This window comes from Pelophylax lessonae (assembly GCF_965119305.1).
Source record: "Pelophylax lessonae genome assembly, chromosome: 1".
Classification (NCBI taxonomy): Eukaryota; Metazoa; Chordata; class Amphibia; order Anura; family Ranidae; genus Pelophylax; species Pelophylax lessonae.
In genome coordinates, this window is record NC_138768.1 from 242,615,037 (window position 1) to 242,639,204 (window position 24,168).

Genomic DNA, 24,168 nt, shown 5'->3' on the forward strand with positions numbered 1-24,168 from the left:
CCACATCTGAGCTAAAGTTAATAAAACTATGTGCAGTATCTATATTGTAACAAAAGAGATGTGTCTCAGGTGACCTTGTACACACACACTGCTGTTTTATTCAAGACCATTTCCCAGGTGACTTGCCATGCTTCTTACTGGTAGAATGTCAGCATATCATTACATTATTGCTTGTCTTGTTTATTCTAGTTAAATTTACTTTAAGAATTAATTTTAAATGCTTTGTCTTTCTCTGAAAATATTGGTTTAATCTTTTGTTCTTTAACATTTAATAAAAAGCACACGCAGAAATGAAAAAAAAAAAAAAAAAGTTGTACAAGAGTTCTGAAATATGCCAATTCATTTGTTTTATGGTATTGTCCCTCCTTCTAGAAGCCTATATAAAACAGATTTAGAGCTTCATAAAAAACACAGAGAAATACATTAATGGACAATCGATTCCAAGAAGCAGGCAGGAGAGAAGAGAAAGCTAATCTACGGCAATTTGTGTTCATGCTTGCATAAAATACTGATCCTGCTTGCTGGGTCTGAAAAATACATGAAGGATATTTGAAACAAATAATCTTTTTCTTTCTATGACTCCTTCCCTCTTTCAATGACCACACTCTGGGATTCAATGAGGCAGGTTGTGCTCACACACTTCTGTTCAATGTGATAATACCATTTTCACTGTACAACTTCTAAGCTCCTCTTCTACAGCATTATTTATTACAAGGTGAAAATATATTGGTTCAGTGTGCAAAGATCAATCCATCTATCTTATTTTCTGACGATGTTATCATAAGTTCATGGATATAAAGCAATACAGTATCAGTACTAGAAACAGTAGTAGTACTATGCATTAATTATACTAATTACAATTCGTTTTGGTAAAAATAATTCTAGTATTATAACAGGATTGTGGCTGAAGACATTATAATTATCACAATTATATATTGAAGGGGATCTAAAGCCGCAGTGGATCTCTTCAGTATTTGCCATAATGTGCATCTTTTTTTCTTTTTAAATGCATATTCTTTTATACAATTTTTGCTATTGAATACGTATATGATTTTATATTATATTATATTATATTATATTATGATACTCATACACATAATATACAGTATATGATATGGATATGTTGTGTTATTTATTGTACTTTTTTATATTATTATTTGTATATACTGTATTTTTTTTCTGTACATTTTTGCTGCTTTTAACCACTTCAATACTGGGCACTTTCACTCCCTTCCTATCCATGCCAAATTTCAGCTTTTAGTGCTGTCACACTTTAAATGACATTTGCACCATCATGCAACACTGTACCCATATGACATTTTTTTTTCACAAAAATAATGCTTTCTTTTAGTGGTTTGTAATCGCCACCGGGTTTGTTATTTGTTGCTCGAAAAAATGAAAAAAGAGCGAGCATTTTGAAAAAAAAAAAAAACAATGTTATACCATTCCTGTTATACAATTTTGCAAATAAGTCATTTTTCTTCTCGCTGATATGCACAGATATGCTGCACTGATGTGTTGCACTGATGGGGCTGCATTTATCATCAGGGCACTGACGATCAGTGTCCTGATTATCAGTGTAAATGTCCCCTGTAACTGGAAAGTCACTTATCATCTTTCCTTTCCTTAGACACTGACATCGCAGAGGAAAGGAAATGCGGACAACCGGAATTTGTTTACGTGTGATTGGCTGTAATTGGACACAGCTGATCACATGGTAAAGAGCATATGCTATTGGCTCTTTACTCTGATCGATGATACGCTGTGTCAGAGAGACACAGCTCACCCCTGATCATTGTGCAGCATGCTTTCAGGGGCGCCCATGAATGGTGCCGATGTGAAGGACGACTGGGCCAGAAAGTGTTAATATGGTGTCTGTATTAAAGTGCCCATTGTTAGTGCCACAAAACATATTGATAATGTTTATATGTATTTCTAGATCAATAAAGATTAATTCTTGATTTAAACGATTTTCTCAAGAATTCACTTTCATATGGACACCTGCAGAGCAATAACCATTTTTGGGGGCTTATTTCTTCACACATATTCTTGGGTGTATGATAGCAAACTGTTGTTGATGTAAGTTCTGCACATACATGCTGGAGTTACATTGTTCAAGTACCTGGCTCCATTCCTGCATTTTACAGATGAGAAGAGTAGATCAGGAATGTACACTGCTCCATGCATGTGCCATGGGCAGTGTACACAGATAAAAACTTTGCTAGCAGACAGGTAAAGGAGTTTTTTTTTTCTGGAAAAGAGACATAGAAATGCTGCTAGCAGGTCTGCTACCCGCTAGAAATATTTTATTTTTTATTTTTTTAAGTTTAGTTCTACTTCTGGTGGATAGTCTTCCACCAGGTGAACCGATTACTTTTGAGGAACCTATGCTGGCCCGTAAGCCCAACATGACCCCAGGCCCCAATGAGTTTTGCCTGATGTATTAAAAATGCTTTTCACAATTTTTTTACCCAACTGTTTATAGCGGGGTTTAACTTTTTTTTTGATGGGGTGGGGAGGGGGGCATTGCCAGAAGATACCCTCTAAGTCAGCATCACTGTAAATCCTAGAGAAGGGAAGGACCAGATGTCAGTGGATTACAGGGAGATACTATGGTAATTCTATGTGCATGTGCCTGCATTATATTTATAGAGCACTTCTGGTCATTTTCTATCTCTTTAGGAATAGCAAGAAATATATGTAAGACATTTGTAAGGCTCTTATTTATTTTCATAGTGTAACAATTATTGACCAATTTCTTTGTTGAATGTCAATTTAAAATTGTTTAATAAAATCTTAGCCACCAGGCTGTTACCCCTGATTAAAAAACATATACATCAAAATAGGGTTGACTTAGCCAAATATAATAACAGCAAGGCTATCATTGCTATCCACTGGGCCCATACTTAGACACTACCACTCATGCTTCTTTCCACCAAGCCCGAAAAGGCAATTGAGGTCTTTTATGCATGCAGTCCTTGAATTTCTGGGCCTGGGGAAGATTTTTCTGAAGTGGATAGCAGCAATATGTTCCAGTCCAATGGCAAAACTTCAAATAAATGGCTCACTGTTTAAACCCTTCAAATTTAATAATGGTACTAGGCAGAATTGCATATTTTCTTATTGACATTGGAACCCTACCCGATCTAATCTGGAGTAGCACCAATATCCAGGGAATCTCTGGAAACCAAAGAGAACCAAAGGTGGGAGAGTATGCTGAAGATTTATTATTTTTTTATCACTCAACCGGTGACTTCCCTGTTGACTGAATTTCAGACATATAATGGGAGATGTACTAAAACAGGAGGACTCATAACCTGGTGTAGCTGTGCATGGTAGCCAATCAGCTTCTAAATTTAATTAGGCTTTGTCAACAAAATCTAGAAGCTGATTGGTTTCTATGCAGAACTGCACCAAAGTTTGCACTCTCCAGTTTTAGTAAATAACCCACACAGTATGTTCTCCAACTTTAAGATAAACCTATAAAAATTGGAAGCAATGAATGTGAACCTACCTCTGTCGATCCTTGAAAACATATGGTTACACTTTCCTTTTAAATGGACACTGAAGCGTATCATATATTTGAGAATCTTCCTTTCCCTGGCTGTCAGGGATATTTATGCAGCCAATTTCCCCCCCATTCATGGCCCAAGACATAAAGGACTGCACCAAATGGTCTACAAAATTGCTGACTTGGTTTGGATGAAGTAGTGCGCTCAAGATAAACATGCTCCCTAGACTTTATATTTGTTCCAGAACCTTCCAATAGGTATCCAGGGATCTTTTCTGAGGAGTGAGTTCAGGAGATTTTTATGGGTGGACGAGGCCTCCAGACTTAACCAGCAACTACCGACTAGACTGAAATCCCTGAGCAGCATTGGATTACCAGATGTGCATAAATACCACAGAGCAACACATATAGCCTGAATTCTAAATTGGTATAATCTGGAATTCGGGAGAAGTTAGGTACAATTCGAACAAGCTTTGGGCTTGTTGGGTGGTCTGCCATGGCTTCACCATAATGTTCTGTGCCATCTTTTCAATCATCAACCACTGGAGTCACATTAATATCGATAAAGAATTCTGTGCGTTTGATCTTCTCAACATTAATCCTCTCTGGACTAACACTGGTCACTTCTTCTTATTGTTCCCTAGGTGTGAAGTATAGGTCTTTTCTCGCTAATCTTTGAGAGCATCAGTTCTGAGTTTTGCACTTCTGCAGTGAGGGACATTGGCACTCCTTATCAGGAATTTAAGTTTTGTTTGAACCCAATCTTCCTACGTGGAAAGCAATGCAATTATGCCACTTTGTGACCCACAGCTGGGAAAAAGTGTTACCCTTACCCTCACTACTGAGTTTGACAAAATTTGTCTATCAAGCAGTTCCTCACGGCCTCTCCCAATCATACCATAACTTAGCATTCCCTCCCGATGTTCCACCCACACAGTACCTTGACAAATCAGAACATGACTTAGGTACTACCTTTTCTGGACAACAAAGAAACAGAATCCTACTAATGACCCCTAAGGCATCTATCTCTTGTAAAACCCAAGAGATGGGTTAGAATATGAGCAAGGTGGTAAAGGGTCACTAAGGTTCTCCATAAAGTATTCTCACAGCATTCCCCACTAAAGCTGGCCATACACTGGTGGAATTTCATTAAAAATGTTCATTTTGAGAACATTGGCTCAATTTTCTAATTGTCAGTAGGGTCAAATTGACATTTATTTTTGAATACAGTGACATAAAAATTTGAAGGGGCAGGTGCGGTAAATTTTTTCCTGAATTCATGAATTTCTAACATTGAATGTGGTTTTCATTCAGGAAAGTCCATGCACTTCAACTTGAAATGTTAAAAGAAAATCAATCATCACATGTACTGACAAAAATCTACAGTGTATGGCCAGCTTAAGGCAACACACCTGCATTACAGTGCACTACACTGCATTACAAAAAAAAGGGTTATGTCATGTGTGATCTGTGTACAATTTGTGTATATCATGCACATTAACATACAACCTAATGTGGAAATGTTCATAAGGCGTTACTATTTTCTATTGTAGAGTAGTTGACAGAGATATATACATCTTTCAATTTGCCCTTATTTGTTGTTGAACATTTTTCTATATCAGTAAAGAGCAATGGCTTAGCCTACAGAACATCTGGGTTAATTCTCTGCAGAGTTTAAAGAATAATAGGTTAATCCAAGAGAAGTTTTGCCAGCAGACTCGATATGTTCTAGGTAATAGAAATTAGATACGATCAACGTTTGAGGACAGGCTGAAAACAAGTTTACCCTGTTCCATGCATCACATCTGAAATTCTGGGAAACTTTCATTTGTCCATGAAGTTAGGCAGCCTCCCAGCAGGATTGGTAAATTGTCATTTAGGAATACCTTTGTAGACTAATGTTTCTTTACAGATAAGAGCTATGTAATTTTCCTTTTTTGGAATAATATTGTTATACATTTTTACAGCAGCAGCAGACATTACATTTTATTCAAACATGTACCAATCTGACTTTTGCATACAGAGGAGCTCAGCCATACATGTAACCCCCAAATTCTACTTTTGCTGAATATCTGTTTAGGTATCTACAAACAATTGGCAGCTGATGTCACAATATATACATCAGTTTCATTTTTGGGGACATTTTGTAGCCTCCCTTATACTGCTTTTCACGTCCTTCCATCCTCTCATGTGCCTGCCTAATTTCTTGCTGCCAGACAGAAATGGTGGTATCATCAGACACAACTCAACAACTCATGTGAAAAAAGAGAACAGAGGACTCTCTTTTCATTTGCATTCATACTAGATCCTTCTTCACAGTGCTGCTTATGGCTGTCATTATGGCTGTCATTAGACAGAATACACTTAAGGCAGATTTGCACTTATTTAGTGACATTTTAATTATCCATGCCAGAAACACTGTGCTTTGTAGCTGCCAGTTTTCACTAATAGCTCACAGTATTTCTCTCTTCTTCCTATTCAGCGTGCTATACGTTGACAGGGAGTTGCACTAAATCACAAGCACATGCAAGCCTCAAGCATTAGGTAGAGCCATTGTAAGGGCTCCTAGCAACCTACAGTATAAACTCAAGCACACACCCTCATCCACATCCACACGAGTTGAACTGTACGGACTGGTGTTTTTATTTAACCTTACCAACTATGTAACTATGTAAAAAACGAAACCAAAAAATAAGTTGCGCAAAAAGTGTCACCAAATACTAAAAAAAAATAATTTCTCAGTGCCAGCTGCACTCACAAAATGTTCACATAAACATTATACATATTAATATTAATGAAAAATGTGTTGCTCTATCAATATAAAGTGCATCAATTAAATCAAGAAAGAAATTAATTTATATCAAAAAACTGAAAATAAAAAAGGTTTTAAAAAACATTCATAAATAATCCAATAAAGTCCGTCAGAAAAAAGAAGAGAAGTGCTATTGGGCAAAAAGTTCATTTATACTTGTGTAGCAACAAAAATCCATATTTCAGTGTGGATAGCAATATCTTCACACCCAAACTTGCACACCCAACTCCCAAGCCGCTTACTAGCTACTCTGACCCCAAGGTGGGGTCTGGCTGCACTTTATCCCATTATCCCAATGGGATGGGTGGATATTAGGAGCCAAGATTCCAGGATAGGTTACCATACAATCAGGATGTTCAAACGTGTAAGTAGTTATAACCTTTATTAAAAAGCCTTGATTTTAAATTACTACACTATGAGTTCCTCCTATGTCTCTCCCTTTTGCTGATCCCACTGTTGAACATCCTGGTCTTAATGTAACCCATACTGGAATCTTGGCTCCTGGTATCAATCCATCCCATGGGGATACTGGGATAAAGTGCACCCAGACCCCCATTTTGGGGTCAGAGTATCTAGTAAGCGGCTTTAGAGTTGGGTGTGCACGTTTGGTGTGAAGATTTTGCTATCCACACTGAAATATGGATTTTTGTTGATAAACAAGTATAAATTAACTTTTTGCACAAGAGCGCTTCTCTTCTTCTTTCTGATGGACTTTACTGGATTATTTATTAATATTTTTTTAACACATTCTTTTTTACAGTTTTTGATATATATGGATTTCTTACTTAATTAAATGTATGCACTTTTTATTGATAGCGCAACATGTAACTATACTAAACAAAATTATAAACGCAACACTTTTGTTTTTGACCCCATTTTTCATGAGCTGAACTCAACACTTGATCTAACACTTTTTCTATGTTCACAAAAGGCCTATTTCTCTCAAATATTGTTCACAAATCTGTCTAAATCTGTGTTAGTGTGCACTTCTCCTTTGCCGAGATAATCCATCCACCTCACAGGTGGGGAATATCAAGATGCTGATCAGATAGCATGATCATTCACAGGTGTGCCTTAGGCTGGCCACAATAAAGGCCACTCTAAAATGTGCAGTTTTATCACACAGCACAATGCCACAGATGTCTCAAGTTTTGAGGGAGCGTGCAATTGGCATGCTGACTGCAGGAATGTCCACCAGAGCTTTTGCCTGAGAATTGAATGTTCATTTCTCTACCGTAAGCCGTCTCCAAAGGCGTTTCAGAGAATTTGGCAGTACATCCAACTGGCCTCACAACCGCAGACCACATGTAACCACACGAGCCAAGGACCTCCACATCCAGCATCTTCACCTCCAAGATCGTCTGAAACCAGCCACCCGGACAGCTGCTGCAACAATCGGTTTGCAAAACCAAAGAATGTCTGCACAAACTGTCAGGAACCGTCTCAGGGAATCTCATCTGCATGCTTGTCAGCCTCATCGGGGTCTCGACCTGATTGCAGTTTGTCATCGTAACCAACTTGAGTGGGCAAATGCTCACATTCCATGGCATCTGGCACTTTGGAGAGATGTTCTCTTCATGGATGAATCCCGGTTTTCTTAGCTCTTTGAGTTCAGCTCATGAAAAATGAGGGCAAAAACAAGTGTTGCATTTATAATTTTGTTCAGTATATGTAACCAACCACTAAGTCTACAGTAGGCAAAGCCTAAAGGGGAAGCTGAGACAATAGTTCCTCATCAGGTCTTCTCTTGTAATTGACAGCAGGCAGTGGGCAGAGTCTACAACCAATAGCAGGCTGTTTGTGTCTTTGAATCCCCATCAGGCTTCCACCCCAAGAAGAAAACATTCCACCACTGTCCCACATGACAGGTGCAGTGGCAGGGAAGAAGCACTGAGAATGGTATGTCCATATAGAGCAGGGGTGGGGAACCTATGGCCGGGGGGCCGAATGCGGCCCTTGAAGTCATTTGGTCTGGCCCCCCGTGCAGCTGAGTCTGTGTCTCTCAGCTGATCTGTCAGAATGGAGCCTATGCTTCCTGTATAGTTTTCGACTCCATTCTGACAGTCTGAGTGAGTCACAGGTGGAGTGATATCAAATGCAATCCACCTGTGACCAATACAGGAAACTATGCCCCTTCCTCCAGCGCAGCACCGCTGCTAACCAGCATTTCCCGCCAGCAGAACATACAGCAGTACCAGCCAGAGCCAGCAGTACTCACAGCAGTACCAGCCAGCTGTACCCACCAGCAGTACCAGCCAGCTGTACCCACCAGCAGTTCTTTTCAAAATTTATCACCACAAAGTCGACTGCACTGCAGACTAACCGACGCAAACCTGGAAAACCAGTTGCGAGTAGCAACATCATCAATACCAGCTAACATCACACACCTAACCAAAGAGAAGCAGTTGCAGCCATCACATTAGGGGTGAGTTAAATAAATGTTTGACCAAATATAACCGGCACATTTTTAAGTTGATAATTTTGTACGGCCCCCGAATGATTTTATAAATACCCAAATGGCCCTTGGCAGAAAAAAGGTTCCCCACCCCTGATATAGAGTCTTCGGACTCAATACACCTCCACACTAGTGATGTCGCGAACATAAAATTCGCTGTTCGCGAACGGCGAACCCGAACATCGGCGAATGTTCGCGAACCGGCGAACATTGCGAACCACCATAGACTTTAATAGGCAGGCGAATTTTAAAACCCACAGGGACTCTTTCTGGCCACAATAGTAATGGAAAAGTTGTTTCAAGGGGACAAACACCTGGACTGTGGCATGCCGGAGAGGGATCACACAAAAAAAAGTTCTTAAAAATTATTGGAAAAATTAAAAAAAAATAAAAATAAAAAATTTCTTTGGATTTAGCATCTGGGGGGTCTAAAAAGTGTACCTGTGAAGTTTCAGCTCTGTAGCATGTCCGGAACCAGAAAAAATTACGAATTAGGGTTAGGGCTAGGGCTAGGGTTAGGGTTAGGGTTAGGGTTAGGGTTAGGGCTAGGGTTAGGGCTAGGGTTAGGGTTAGGGTTAGGGTTATTTTTATGGCTAGGCTTAGAGGGTTAGGGTTAAGGTTAGAGGGTTAGGGTTATGGTTAGAGGGTTAGGGTTAGGTTTAGTGTTAGGGGCAAGGGTTAGGGTTACGGTGAGATACTTAGGGTTAGAGTTAGTAGCCCTACCCCTACCCCTCTAACTCTAACCCTAAGCACTAAAAATAACCCTAACCTTAGCCCTGACCCTAACCCTAGCCCTAACTCTAACCCTAACCCTAGCCCTAACCCTGATTCTATTTTTTTCTGGTTCTGGACATGCTACAGAGCTGAAGCTTCACAGGTACACTTTTTAGACCCCCCAGACAATAAATCCAAAGAATTTTTTTTTAAGTTTTTTTTTTTTTTTTTTAAGTTTTCCAATAATTGGCTCTCTATCAAAAATGACAATTTTTAAGAACTTTTTTGTGTGATTTAGTGTCTAGGGGGTCTAAAAAGTGTACTTGTGAAGTTTCAGCTCTGTAGCATGTCCAGAACCAGAAAAAAAAAAGAATTTTTCAGTAGAGCAGGGATGGTGGGAACCCCTTTTACACCTATATGATCTTTTTTTCCTGGTTCTGGACATGCTGCAGAGCTGAAACTTCACAGGTACACTTTTTAGACCCCCCCAAACAATAAATCCAAAGACATTTTTTTTTTGTTAAGTTTTTTTTTTTTTTTTCCAATAATTGGCTCTCTATCAAAAATGACAATTTTTAAGAACTTTTTTTGTGTGATTTAGTGTCTAGGGGGTCTAAAAAGTGTACCTGTGAAGTTTCAGCTCTGTAGCATGTCCAGAACCAGAAAAAAAAGATAATTTCTCAGTAGAGCAGGGATGGTGGGAACCCCTTTTACACCTATATGATCTTTTTTTCCTGGTTCTGGACATGCTGCAGAGCTGAAACTTCACAGGTACACTTTTTAGACCCCCCAAACAATAAATCCAAAGACATTTTTTTTTTGTTAAGTTTTTTTTTTTTTTTCCAATAATTGGCTCTCTATCAAAAATGACAATTTTTAAGAACTTTTTTTGTGTGATTTAGTGTCTAGGGGGTCTAAAAAGTGTACCTGTGAAGTTTCAGCTCTGTAGCATGTCCAGAACCAGAAAAAAAAGATAAATTTTCAGTAGAGCAGGGATGGTGGGAACCCCTTTTACACCTATATGATCTTTTTTTTCTGGTTCTGGACATGCTACATATATATATATATATATATATATATTAAAAAAATACTCAAATACCAGCCCTCAAAGGGGCTTTTGGGGACAATAGATATATATATATATATATATATATATATATATATATATCACAGAACAAAAAAAATTACACAAATACCAGCCCTCAAAAGGGCTTTTGGGGACAATATATATATATATATATATATATATATATATATATATATATATATATATCCAAAAAAAACCTCAAATACCAGCCCTAGGAAGGGCTTTTTGGGGTGCTGTCCTTACAGCAGGAGTGTACCAAGAACACTGGCTAACAAGACCGGGAACTGTCCCCAGCTATAACAACAGCAGCAGCACCAGCACTTTCCCTGCTCTCAGTAACACAGAAATGATCTAAGATGGATGCTGCCCTTGCTTATTTATAGGAGGTGGGAGGGTGTGGGAGGGAGGTATGCTGATTGGCCTGGAATGTGTCTGCTGACTGTGATGTTCAGGGTCAAAGTTTGCCTCAATGATGATGTATAGGAGGCGGACCGAACATCGCATATGTTCGCCCGCAGCGGCGAACGCGAACATGCGAAGTTCGCCGGGAACTGTTCGCCGGCGAACAGTTCTGTACATCTCTACTCCACACTCTGTGCATGCCCCAGATTCACATACCTGTGTACAACAGGAGCATAAATCTGTTGTCCGTACTAACATTTGTCTTGTGGAGGGAAGACAGAATTTTGGAGAGTGTCTAATATTCATAATTCATAGACACTCTTAATGAATTTCCCTGACTGTGTTTTTCATAAAACTTTTGCAGCAGCATAAAGGCCTGTGTTGATGACATCAGTTTGAGATAATTCAGGATTCACTTTTGAAAGTACATTTTCACTTCTCTTAGTAAATGAGGTGAAAATGAGTTAAAATTCACTTTTCAAAGAAACACACAATTACATGCAAGGTTTTTTTAACAGGATTTTTTTTTTTCGAGCACTTAAAGTTCTTTCTTTTCGAAAAAAAATAATAATAAATGCACATATTTTTGGAGGTAAAATAAATTTGCTCTTATTTAATTTCTAAGGAGCTTACAGAGCATTGGACCCGCAATCAGTATCGGGCTCCTGCATTTTCTTCCTATAGCTCTGTGCTAGTATCTTCGTACAGGCTTTCAGTTTCAGAGCTACAGGAAGAGTGAATGGACTACCAGGGCAATTATCATTATACTATTAGTCCATTGAGAACAACAAGCCATCTGCCGCAGTGACAGATGGCTTTCATTCACAGAGCTGATTTTAAAATGTGACAGTGGCTGCAGGAGAGATGCCAGGGGGTGAGGGGGGCTGCTGTATAGTAACATGTTACACCCTAAATATGGTAGTGTTACTAAAGAAGGAACTATCCTTATGGAAGTCATCACAACTTCGCCTCATTCACTAAGCCAAGTTTCCTTTGCAAGGAAAAACTTCACTTATTTAAGTGATAAAAGTGAAGTTGTGCTGTCTTCCATAAGGATAGTTTTTTCTTTAGTAATCTTTTCCAATCATGTGCAAATCCTGTTTTTTTATTTAAAATGTTCCTTGCACAGACAGAGGCTGGGGGCAGGGATCTAATGTCACGCGCTGCACAGAATAGAGCAGGGAGCTGAGTGTAATCTGAAACCTGAGTGGGAAGGGATACACCCCCTCTACACAATCTCATGGGACTACATGCACAGTCAAGGCTGTGAATCACAGGCTGTGTGCTGGATGGCCCCTCCCCTATCCCCCTCGATCCCTTGGAGGCAGCACAAACTGTCAGAAAGAACTCCTCTGCAGATAGCAGAGGAACCACACTGCAGACAAAAATCACACTCAGTGCTTTGGATTGATGCAAGTACACACTACAGAAGCATATGCCTTGTTCATTTTTTATGTCAGAGGTTTACAACTACTTTACGGCAAGTGACATAGACACTGCAAGAAGCACCCTCCCACCCAATAGACAGATAGAAAAAGGAAGAATTGGGACCCAGCCTAGTACATGATCTGGATTTAGGTAAGTAGTTATGACTTTTAGATATATTTAAAAACTGTGTATTTAGGGCAGGTTGAGTGGTTAGGGGAAGTTTTTCCTTTCTTGAGATTAGCTTTATAGGGTAACCTTTTCAGGCAGAATTTCACTTTTCATAATAAATAGAAGTATTTTCTATTGTCATTTCTGGCCCAGCCATCCCAATATGCTTATCTCTCACTTACCTCAATTATAGAAACTTTGAACTTTCATCTATGTGTTTGGATGTTTAAAAATGCTTTTTGATTCTATCACTTCCTGTAGATGGTATCCCATCATGCACTTCTGTGCTGCGTCACAGAAGAGGACGTGATAGGGCATGTTCACCTGTCTGGACCAGACCTCCCTCATTACTATACCACCTCTTTTATTTTCCACCCACTTTCTGTACAATCTGATTGTAGAATCTCCTTTAGATGTCCCATCAGCTATGTAGTACAAGGGCCTGCAAACTGAATGGATTTTTCAGGTGGGTCCTTCTATTCCATAGTTCGGGTAAAACTAAAGGAAATTGTACAATCAGATTGGATAGAGTATGGCCATCTGTCAGGAATTCACATTCCCGCATGCATTTTTTCGGCATTTTGGAGCGTTTCTTTTTATCATGCATAGAGCATCCCATTCACTTAAATGGGCTGCCCCACATGTGAAAACTGCCCCAAAGAAGCTCCAGACCTTTTTTAGGGTGAACCTTGGTGCCTTTTTACCACACTTTTTGGTGCATTTGACGTGTGTTTGTTGTGCGCCAATTGCATGACTGCTACCTGCACTTGGGGTGCTTTTAACGATAATGCAAGCACAATGTATTTGAGGAAATGTTTGTCAAAGAGTGTTTTTTTCTGTGCAGCTTGCCATTCATTTGGAAATGCACAGAAGTGCGTGGAGCCTCTTTGTTCTAGGTTCCACAGTGAATATAACAAGTGTGCTTTACTGCATATACAGACTGATTTTACTGTTGTGGGTTTAGTAAACAATTAATGGCACCCAAAGCGCAACTAGTTAATTTTAGGTGAATAATGGTGATCATACAGTATACAATCTGATTGTACAATAACCTTCAGATTTACCAAAACTATATAATAGGAGGACACACCATCCATCCAATCATTCTGTATCCAAGCAGGCAGTCCCTTACACTACATAGTTGATGATAGAGAGAGATAAAGGAAATAGCACAATCAAACTGTATAGTGTATGGTAAGCTTTACAGAACACAGGCCATACTTCTCCTGTTTTCAATACTACAGCTCTGATCCACATAGGCTGTTATCTGATTGCTCAGCTCCTGCACACTCTACCAAATGAACGATCTATGTAAGATAAAAGTAAGGTAGAAAAATAAAGATGGCTGTGCATTATTGAGAAATATGATCACTGATTGCAGTGGAAAAATGTGCACCTGAGCAAGGGGAAGGCAGCTGCAGGGTGTGTGCTAATCAGATCAGCTGGTGATCTCCTTCCTGTGTCTTAACAGTTTCTATGTCCCAAAGTCCGTCCAGGAAGTAATGGAGACTTTTTTTTATACAACAAGCACTGACACTGAGGTAAGGGCTGCGGAGGATAAAAAGAAAGCTTTTTCTTTTATGCAAAAGAAGTACAATAATGGTATATTGGTAAATAGGGGAGCTAGAATTTAGAAAAAAGGCAAAGTTATCCTTCAAGTGCTTAGTGGAGTTCTTCAACAGCTTCCTGACTGCACATATACTGCATCAGGGCAGCCCTTTAGTGCAAAATCACATACCTGTACGTCTTTTTTGTTTCCGGGTCTGGGGCGCACATGCGCACTGCCGGTGACCTGCTTCCGTTGTGATTGGACACAGTGGGAACCAATCAGTGGGTCCGGCGGACTCGATGTTCACTGGCACCCGGTGATCGTTCCTGAGAGAGGCAGAATGGCGGTCTGCCTATGTAAACAAGGCAGATCACCGATCTGTCAAAGGGGAAGATGGCGATCCTGTGTTTCTGCTAAGCAGGTTCTCTATCTTCCCCCAGTCAAAGCATCCCCCACATAGTTAGCAAGCACTCCCTAGGAACACATTAAACCCTTTGATCACCCCTGATGTTAACCTCTTCCCTGCAAGTGTCATTAGTACAGTGACACATTTTTTTTGCACTGATCTCTGTATTGGTGTCACTGGTCCCCAAAAAGTGTCACTTAGTGTCAGATTTGTCCGCCCCAATGTTGAAGTCCTGTTAAAAATCGCTGATCGCCGCCATTACTAGTAAAAAAAAATGAAATCTATCCCATAGTTTGTAGACATTAAAACTTTTGTGCAAACCAATCAATATACACTTATTGGGATTTTTTTTTACCAAAAATATGTAACAGAATACATATTGACCTACATTGATAAGAAAATTAAATTTTTTACATTTTTTTTATTGGATACCATAATGTAAGAAATATTGTTCTTTTTTTATTTTTTTGAAACTGTCTGTATTTTTTTGTTTATAGCGCAAAAAATAAAAACTGCAGAGGTGATCAAATACTACCAAAAGAAAGCTCTATTTGTGGGGAAAAAAAGACCATATATTTATTTTGTGTACAGCGTCACGCATTGGCGCAGTTGCCAGTGAAAGCAATGCAGTGCCGTATCGCAAAAAATGGTCTGGTCATTTACCACTTGCCGACTTGTCACGTTGACCGTACTGCGGCAAAGTGGCTCGTTATCGTCCAGCGACGTAGACCTACGTCGCTGGACCCCTCCCCATGTGGGCGGCGCACGCATACCGCCGGAGGCTCGCTCCCGCTGTATTCAGTTACAGCGGGAGTCGGGCCAGGGGAGGAGCGGCGGTGATCACCGCTGCTCTTCCCCGATCGTCGGCGATCGAGTGTGGAGATTCGCCCGCTTGTGTAAACAAAGCGGACGGATCTCCTAAGTGACAGGCAGGGTCAGATTGCAGGATTCAGCATAGCTGAACCTGCGATCTGTGCCTGTGTCACATAGTCCCCTCCTCCCACACACGTTAGTAAGCACCAGGCATACATTAACCCCTTGATCACCAATAAAAGTTAACCCCTTCCCTGCCAGTGTCATTTTTTACAGTAACAGTGCATATGTATAGCACTGATTACTGTAGTAATGTCACTGGTACCCCCAAAAGTGTCAAAAATGTCAGTCAAGGGTCCGATCTGTCCGCCACAATGTCGCAGTCCCGCAAAAAAAATCGCAGATCGCCGCCATTACTAGTTAAAAAAAAAACAATAAAAATGACATAAATGTCCCGTAGTTAGTAGCTGCGATAACTTTTGCGCAAACCAATCAAAATACGTTTATTGCGATTTTTTTTACCAAAAATATGTAGCAGAAAACAAATTGGCCTAAAATGTTAAAAAATTTTGATTTTTACATTTTTTTGGGGGGGTGGGGGAATTTCATATAAAAAAATGTGAAAAATATTGTTATTTTTTCAAAATTGTTGCATTTTTTTGTTTATAGTGCAAAAAGTAAAAATCGCACAGGTGATCAAATACCACCAAAAGAAAGCTCTATTTGTGGGAAAAAAATGAAATTAATTTAATTTGGGTACAGTGTTGGATGACCGCGCAATTGTCCGTTAAAATAACGCAGTGCCGAATCGCAAAATATGGCCTGGTCAGGAATGGGGTAAAATCTTCCGGTCTTAAAGCGGTTAAAAATACGCTCATTGAGAATTTTTTTGTCAAAGGCATGTAGCTAAATACATTTTGGCCTAAATATATGACAAAAATTGAATATATTGGATATTTTTTAACTGTCAAAGTAGAAAAATATTGTTATTTTTTCAAAATTGTCGCTTTTTTTATTAATATTGCAAAAAATGAAAATTGCACAGGTGATCAAATACCACCAAAAGAAAGCTCTGTTTGTGGGGAAAAAAGGACGTAAATTTTGTTTGGGCACGGCGTTGCATGACCGCGCAATTGTCAGTTAAAGTCGCACAGTGCCGAATCGCAAAAAGTGGCCTGGACGTAAGACAGCAAAATCCTCCGGTGGTAAAGTGGTTAAGGGGGTAAAACCTTCCGGGGCTGAAGTGGTTAATGGTATATTGGTACATAGAGGAGCCGGAATTTAGAAAAAAAAAGGTGAAGTTAACCTTTAAAGCGTAACTCCACTTTTGTTGAGAAAAGAAATTCCCCTCTGGGTGATCTATGTACATTGCAGGAATTTTAACAAACATTGTTGCAGATTCCTACCTTTTAGTATTCTGAAGAAATCATTGTTTGTTCCTCTGTGCCCCTGTGCTGAGTGGGTCGAATGGGAGTGGTTCCATAATTATCTATCAGCTGTGGCAGATGCAGGGCTCTAATAAGGAAAGCTGCTGGGCCTGCATCCCTTTAGACGTGTTCCTATTGGAAGTATCTCACCAAAAATAACATTTTTTGTTGCAGGGGATGCCAGAAATCTGACTTGTATCTTAGGCAGACTTATGGGAAAATTGGTGAGCCAATCACACAAGCAGGAAATTATGTTTCTGGGGTGTTGTCAGTATACATTCTGTGTACAGAACAACTCCAGGTAGCCATATTGCATTGCATTTTCAGAAAATTACAACAGCTGCAGATTGAAAAGGAAAGGTCATTTTTAATAAGGTTCAATTAAAATATGATTTGTGTCACAATTGTATACACTATATTGTTTTTTCTTTATTTTCTATTTTTTTCCCCACAAAAGTGAAGTTACCCTTTAAATGCTTAGGGAAGTTCTTTACCTAAATGTAAATTCAGCTGAAACAAAGAACTGAGACACACGTGCCACCTAGTTTTTGTCAAGTATTTTTAAAAACTGTGCTCTGAATAGGATACTTTATAGGATAGTAAATGTGAAGTCTCAGCTACCATTTTATCTCCTAAGTGGAACTGTGTGACACATTAAGCAATGTGCATACTTAGCAACACTCCGTGCGCCATTATGTTCTCTGGTACAGGCCAAAGGGTTACACCACTCTGCTTTCTAAAGATAAACCTGTCTTGCATATACGCCATGATAAATGACATACTGCCTTGAATTGAGACTTATTCCCTGGATGAAAAGGCTCTTTAGAGGAAAAAAAAGTCTATGTATTTTTAGTGTCAGTATACAGAAAGAACGTAACAAAAGATCAGCTTTCATATCACACCTCAATGTATTGTTCTACAGATGAAGCTCTTATCACAAAGTTGTGCTGATTGGCTTTCCACATCTATTGCTGCTTCCCTGCTCATCTGCAAAGTATGTCTCATTAGAAATTCAGCAGAGGAATGCTGGAAGTGTCTATGTTTGCATAACATACCAGGAGCCCCATAAATAATGTGCAAGCTTCTAGTCACACCTCGGGATCAGGCTGCTGACACACCAAGCAATGCAATTGCATTTCTGTTGGTAGCTTCTTTGTTAAAAAGACTTTCATTAAAATGTTGCAGTTTGAATCATGTTGCTGTCTTCCAGAGAACTGCATTATCACCTTGTTTTTTTTTTTGTTTTGTTTTTTTAATATATTTTTTATAGCTGCAAGAATATAAACTGCTAGAAAATCCTATGAACACCCAAGGTTTACACCATGACAAAGTTGATATGAAATAGAGACACAATAAAACTGCACACAACAAACACACACATATTACCATATTAAAGCGGTAGTAAACAGCTAACACCCCCCCCCCCCCCCCTGTCCAGAGCTGTCCTGTCCCCAACTCTCCACTCTGCTGAACACCTAAGCAAAAGTGGGAAAGTGAGGGGCTAGAGCTGTGGGGGGCTGTGGTGTGAAGTGGGGGGGGGGGCTGTGGTGAGAAGTGGGGGGTGTGAAGTGGGAAAGCAGAGCTGTAGGGGGGGTGTGAAGTGGGGGCAGAGCTGCAGGGGGAAGTGAAGTGAGGGGGCAAAGCTGCAGGAGGTGCGAAGTAGAGAACAGAGCTGCAGAGGGGTGCAAAGTGGGGGCAGAGCTGCAGGGTGGTGTGAAGTGGGATGCAAAGCTGTGGGGGGCTGTGCTGTGAAGTGAGGGCAGAGACGGGGGGGTCTGTGATGTGAAGGGGCATGCAGAGGACAATGCTATGGGGGAGGGCAGAGCTGTGAGGGGGAAAGAGGACACCACTGTGGATGGGGCCGGACTGTAATAGGAGAAGAGGACACTGCCATGGGGGAGTGATGTGAAGGGGGGGTAATAGACATTACTGTGGGTGATGCGAGTGGGGACAGAGGACACTACTGTGAGGGGGGGGTGAGGTGAAGGGGGGCAGAGAACAGTACTGTGGGGAGGAGGCGATGTTAAGGGGGCAGAGGACAATACTTTTAATTCAATATCCCTGCTGTAGACAGAAGGACAGAGCCTTTATAACATCTGAATTAACAATTTAAGCACCACGCCATACCATTCTACACCCAATATAAGCGGGAAAATATTAAAGTGGTATTAAGCCCAAAACCAATCATGTACTATAATGTAGCTTACCAATCATGGTGGTGGCTGCAGTAAGTTTCTTTTTAAGGTTTTTTCCTTCTGTCTTTACCAGGTGATCTGGCCAGTAAGACTGGCCATACGCGGAGCGAATTTGCTCGATTACGCCATCAACACAGACAGTGTTGATGGGGGAATCCCTCCTGCTGGGGAATTGTCAGACAGCAAATATCGCTAGCGGCTCCAGCAGCTGCTAGTGACAATTTCAAGAGAATCCGGCAGGCTGGTTGTGCCCAAGTTGATCAATCAACTTGGTACATTCAGCCTGCCCATTAATGGTTTGAAAAGTGTATGGCTGGCCAAACACACCTCCTGTGATTAGAGCCTACACACAGTCAATGAAGGAGCAACAGAGACAGCTTTGGAGCGCAGATTTAGATAAACTAACAACCAAAGCTCCAGCTAATACTTTCCAAACAGTTACAGCAAACCGTTTTTTTACCTTTTGAGATAAAGCTGATCAATGTAAACACCCCTACCAATGGTAAATGGTTTGTTTCAACCATTGAATTGTTTCATCTGTGGAACAGCTTATTCTGTTGAAAAATAAAAAAAGAAAGACAGCCTTAAAAAAGGAATCTAATGCAGCCATTACATCTAGCAAATGGTAAGCTGCAATATAATAAATGCTTGCTTTTTGAGTTTAATGCTAAAGTTAAATTTAAAGTTGACATATTTGCAAACAAACAAATATCTAAATATGACGGAGCGTATCAAATGCAGTGTCATTCTATGGCTCATTGTGGTCTTTTAATGAGATAATGGAAGAACAATAGGTCAAGTGTTTATATATGCACAGTTTTGTTACAAATGTGATACTGTATAAAGAACATTCATCTAGAAAAAGATAATTGCATAGAAACTTTCTAGGCCTGTGTTGAAAGAACCTTCATATTCTCTTAACAGGATTGGAGGTTTAAAGTGAAAAGGTTTGCTTGATCTCACTTCACGATGTCTAGTGGAATCTCCAGCATACCAACTTTAATGCACATGTTCTATACTTCTTTGATAAAACCACACAGACTTGTTTTTTTTTTTTAATAAATACAGTATGAACAGTAGATACATAGCTGTAACAAAATAAGGCAACACTTATTACTGTCAACCTTCTGAATATTGCTTTGTTGTTCAGGTTTCAGAAAGATGTGACTATGTGTTTGTCAATGGGAAGGAAATGAAGGGCAAGGTTGACGTGATGGTGAACTTTACATACCAATATCTGAGTGCACCTCTGCAGATTACCATCTGGGTTCCCCGACTGCCTCTTCAGATAGATATCTCTGACACTGAACTCAGCCAGATTAAAGGATGGAGAGTGCCTATTATTTTCAACAGGAGGTTTGTCTGCCTATGTTCTTGAGCATCTTGTATCAATCAGATCACACATACACAGTAAACATATAGATTTCATGTCACACTTGGTTTTGTAATCTTTACTGGGGACAGACAGAAATGAAAGAGGGGACTTTTTTATGGCTATATAATAAAATAGATCTTTTTCCTGATGATGATTCACATTTTTCTCTCATTTATTTAAAAACAAAATCACTTCATCCATAAATCTTTAGTGAAAATAACCAGTGCATATAAACTGCAATGGTATTCTAGTATTTAGAAGGAATGCAATAGGGATGCAAAAGCAGCTCAAAACAATATCAGAATTTACTCAAATTTACTTAAATGTACCTCAAATGCAATCTGCATGCACCTCAAAGCATCTTGCATTTGCCTGTCTACACAAGCCCTTAAATATGCAAGACACACCAATAAATAATTTATGAACACCCAATAGAGGATCAAAACAATATATACCATGCAGAGTACACATTTAACATAATCTAAATAATGAGTGTAATTGTTTCATGATTTATAAATATTTAAAGACAGATTTTGTACATTTGTCAAATCTAAAGGGAATTGTCCTAGATTCATGAGCATATTTTTTTCTGATTGTTGGTCAGTACAGCAATGCGTAATTGTAATAATTAAAATGTAATTCTGCAGGCCGACGAGAGACAGCGATGATGACGATGAAGATGAGCGCAGGGGAAGAGGTTGTTCACTTCAGTACCAACATGCAATGGTTCGGGTTCTTACTCAGTTTGTAGCTGAAGACCCTGGCCCTCTTGGACAGCTTGTTTTTCTGTTGAATTCTGATTGGCAGTTTGATGTGACAGATCTGGTGACAGATTTCATAAAACTAGAGGAGCCTCATATTGCAAAACTACAAGATGGAAGACTGCTAATTGGGCGGGAGGTTGGAATGACAACAATACAGGTATGCAAGGTGATTTTTTTTAAAGAAGCACACCAAAAATATAGAATAGGGGAACTTCTTGTACTGTATTTAACAAAAAAGGATTTTAATAAAAAAAAGTGATTGCACATGTGTGCATAAGGCAAAGTTAACCACTTCTGGATCGAAAGGTTTTACCCCCTAATGACCGGGCCATTTTTTGCCATTTGGCACTGCGTTAATTTAACTGACAATTGTGCGGTGGTGCGACGCTATACCCAAAAAAAATTGTTGTCCTTTTTTTCCCCACAAATAGAACGCTCTTTTGGTGGTATTTGATCACCTCTGCGTTTTTTTATTTTTTGCGCTATAAACAAAAAAAGAGCAAAAGCAAACCAAGTCTTACAGATGAATCCTGTAGACGAGGTGCTGAGATTTTAATGTGGCCAAAAATATCAATTGGATAAAATACAAATTATAAAAATATAAATGTTATTAAGGGCAAGATAGTAAAAATGTATATATATATATATATATATATATATATATATATATATATATATATATATATGTATATGTATATATATATATATATATATATATATATATATATACACTTTGAGAAAGCCTGCGGAGGAAGCCCAAAGTACAGAAGAAACGCGTTGATCAATCGCATTATAGGATGTGCTGTAATACACCTTCTAGATACTGCATTTTTGTATGATGTTTTTACTATCTTGCCTTTAATAAAATGACACTGGCAGGGAAGGGGTAAACACCAGGGATGATCAAAGATTTAAGTGTGTCCCTAGGGGATGCTTTCTAATGATATGGGGGATGGACTCCCAGGATGAACATAGAGATCCGTGTTCCTAAATAGCAGGAACGCAGGATCCCTGTGTTCATCTGTGAAAGAACGGTAGTCTGCCTTGTTCACATCGGCTGACCGCCGTTCTGTCTCTCTGGGGAGTGATTGTGGGTGGCCAGCGGACGCCTGCTGATAGGCTCCCCCCTCTGGCCCCACTGGCTATTGCATGAAATGACGTACAGGTACGTCATTTCTTGCAATAGAGCCGACCTGCCACAGTATATGTACTGCATTTTCGTATGATGTTTTTACTATCTTGCCTTTAATAAAATGACACTGGCAGGGAAGGTGTAAACACCAGGGGTGATCAAAGATTTAAGTGTGTCCTTAGGGGATGCTTTCTAATGATGTGGGGGATAGACTCCTTAGATGACAATAGAGATCCGTGTTCCTAAATAGCAGGAACGCAGGATCCCTGTGTTCAACTGTGACAGAAGGGTGGTCTGCCTTGTTCACATCGGCTGACCACCGTTCTGTCTCTCTGGGGAGTGATCGCGGGTGGCCAGCGGTCGCCTGATGATTGGCTCCCCCCTCTGGCCCCACTGGCTATTGCATGAAATGACATACAGGTACGTCATTTCGCGCAATAGACCCGACCTGCCGCAGTATATGTACTGCAGGCAGTCGGCAAATGGTTAATTAGAGAAAAGCTCGTACAGACCTTAGTAATCAATCTTACCAGAAGAAAATGTTTTCAGTAGCTTGTATCTCCATCTCCAACTTCAGCAGTTTAAACCACTGGAACAGATAATAAAGCCTGTCCAATCTGCCCAGATACAGCCAACTATATTAGGTTTAGGAACATTGCTTTTTACAGAGGAAAACAACACTAGCTCAGGATAACTAATGTATCACTATTTGATATCATAAATAACAATTCATTGCCATCTAAAAAAGTGGAGGATAGCTAGTCAGCCAGTAAATAACATATCCAGATGCCACACTTATGATACCGTTCCTATAGCATATAAAGGTTATTAGGTGAGAAAATGACCAAAAATAAAATAAAGCCACTTAGGGAAATTAGCCAAACAGCACCAACTAATTTATCATTATTATTTTTTTATCTAAGGATAGCATTGTTAGGTTCTGTTGATTAGAAATTCATATCACTTAAAAATGTTCACAGTAAATATTTTCTGAACTTTCTTGAAAATAGAAAAAATGGAGCTATATGTAAATTATTTGCTATTTTTCATTACTGTATAATAAGACAGTGCCAAAGAAAATACTGATTTCTGTTTATTTTAGCTCAGTGGGAAGGAATCTATAAATAATGGATAATGCTGCTTGTTATTAAATCAGTCTCTTTGTGCATTGTAGGTGATGTCCCCTCTCTCCGATTCCATCCTAGCAGAAAAGACGGTGACAGTGCTGGATGACAAAGTGACAATAACAGACATCGGAGTGCAACTTGTCTCCGGACTGTCACTCTACCTTCAGCCCAGCACAGCAAATAACAAGGCTGTTGTAGCCACCTCCGTGGCCCAGGAACTTCTGCACACTCCCAGACAGGTAGAGTCACGATTCTGGAATGTCATGTTATGGCCGCTCATAGGGCAAAGAAGGTTAAAGCAAATTCGGTCTTATTGTTAAGATTGTGGAAAGCCTTCACGTTGATATTACTAATATAAAAAGTGGTCTACCAAACAAAATAAAACTGTAAGTAAAAGCTGAACTCCAGGCATATGTAAAAGGTACAAAGTAATGCAGCTCTGTATTCATTATTCAGTTATAGGGTTGAGCGGACACCTAGATGTCCGTGTTCGACGGGTTCGGCCGAACTTTAAAAAAAAGTCCGGGTCCGTGTCCCGGACTTTTACCGAACTTTTCCCGGACACCGAACCCCATTGAAGTCAATGGGGACCCGAACTTTAAGGCACTAAAATGGCTCTAAAACACCAAAGGAAAGGGCTAGAGTGCTGCAAATGGCAGCAAAACGTAATTAAGAGCATGGCAAGTGCTCTGCAAACAAATGTGGATAGGGAAATAACTTAAAACAACAAAAAAAAACAGAAAAATAAAACAATGTTCTTCTTCATCTCTGAAGGACGAGGCCCATATGGAGTAGGAGGGAGG

General features: G+C 39.7%; 1 protein-coding gene across 1 annotated transcript in view; it reads left to right on the forward strand.

Annotated features, from left to right (window-relative positions):
- The window catches only part of TMEM132C (transmembrane protein 132C), an 843,198-nt gene that overhangs the window by 783,615 nt on the left and 35,415 nt on the right, over window positions 1-24,168 (forward strand). Inside the window, exons 6-8 of the mRNA XM_082244139.1 lie at window positions 20,118-20,323; window positions 20,990-21,263; window positions 23,413-23,604. Coding sequence (XP_082100265.1) covers window positions 20,118-20,323; window positions 20,990-21,263; window positions 23,413-23,604 — 672 coding nt within the window. The remainder of the gene's footprint in view (window positions 1-20,117; window positions 20,324-20,989; window positions 21,264-23,412; window positions 23,605-24,168) is intronic.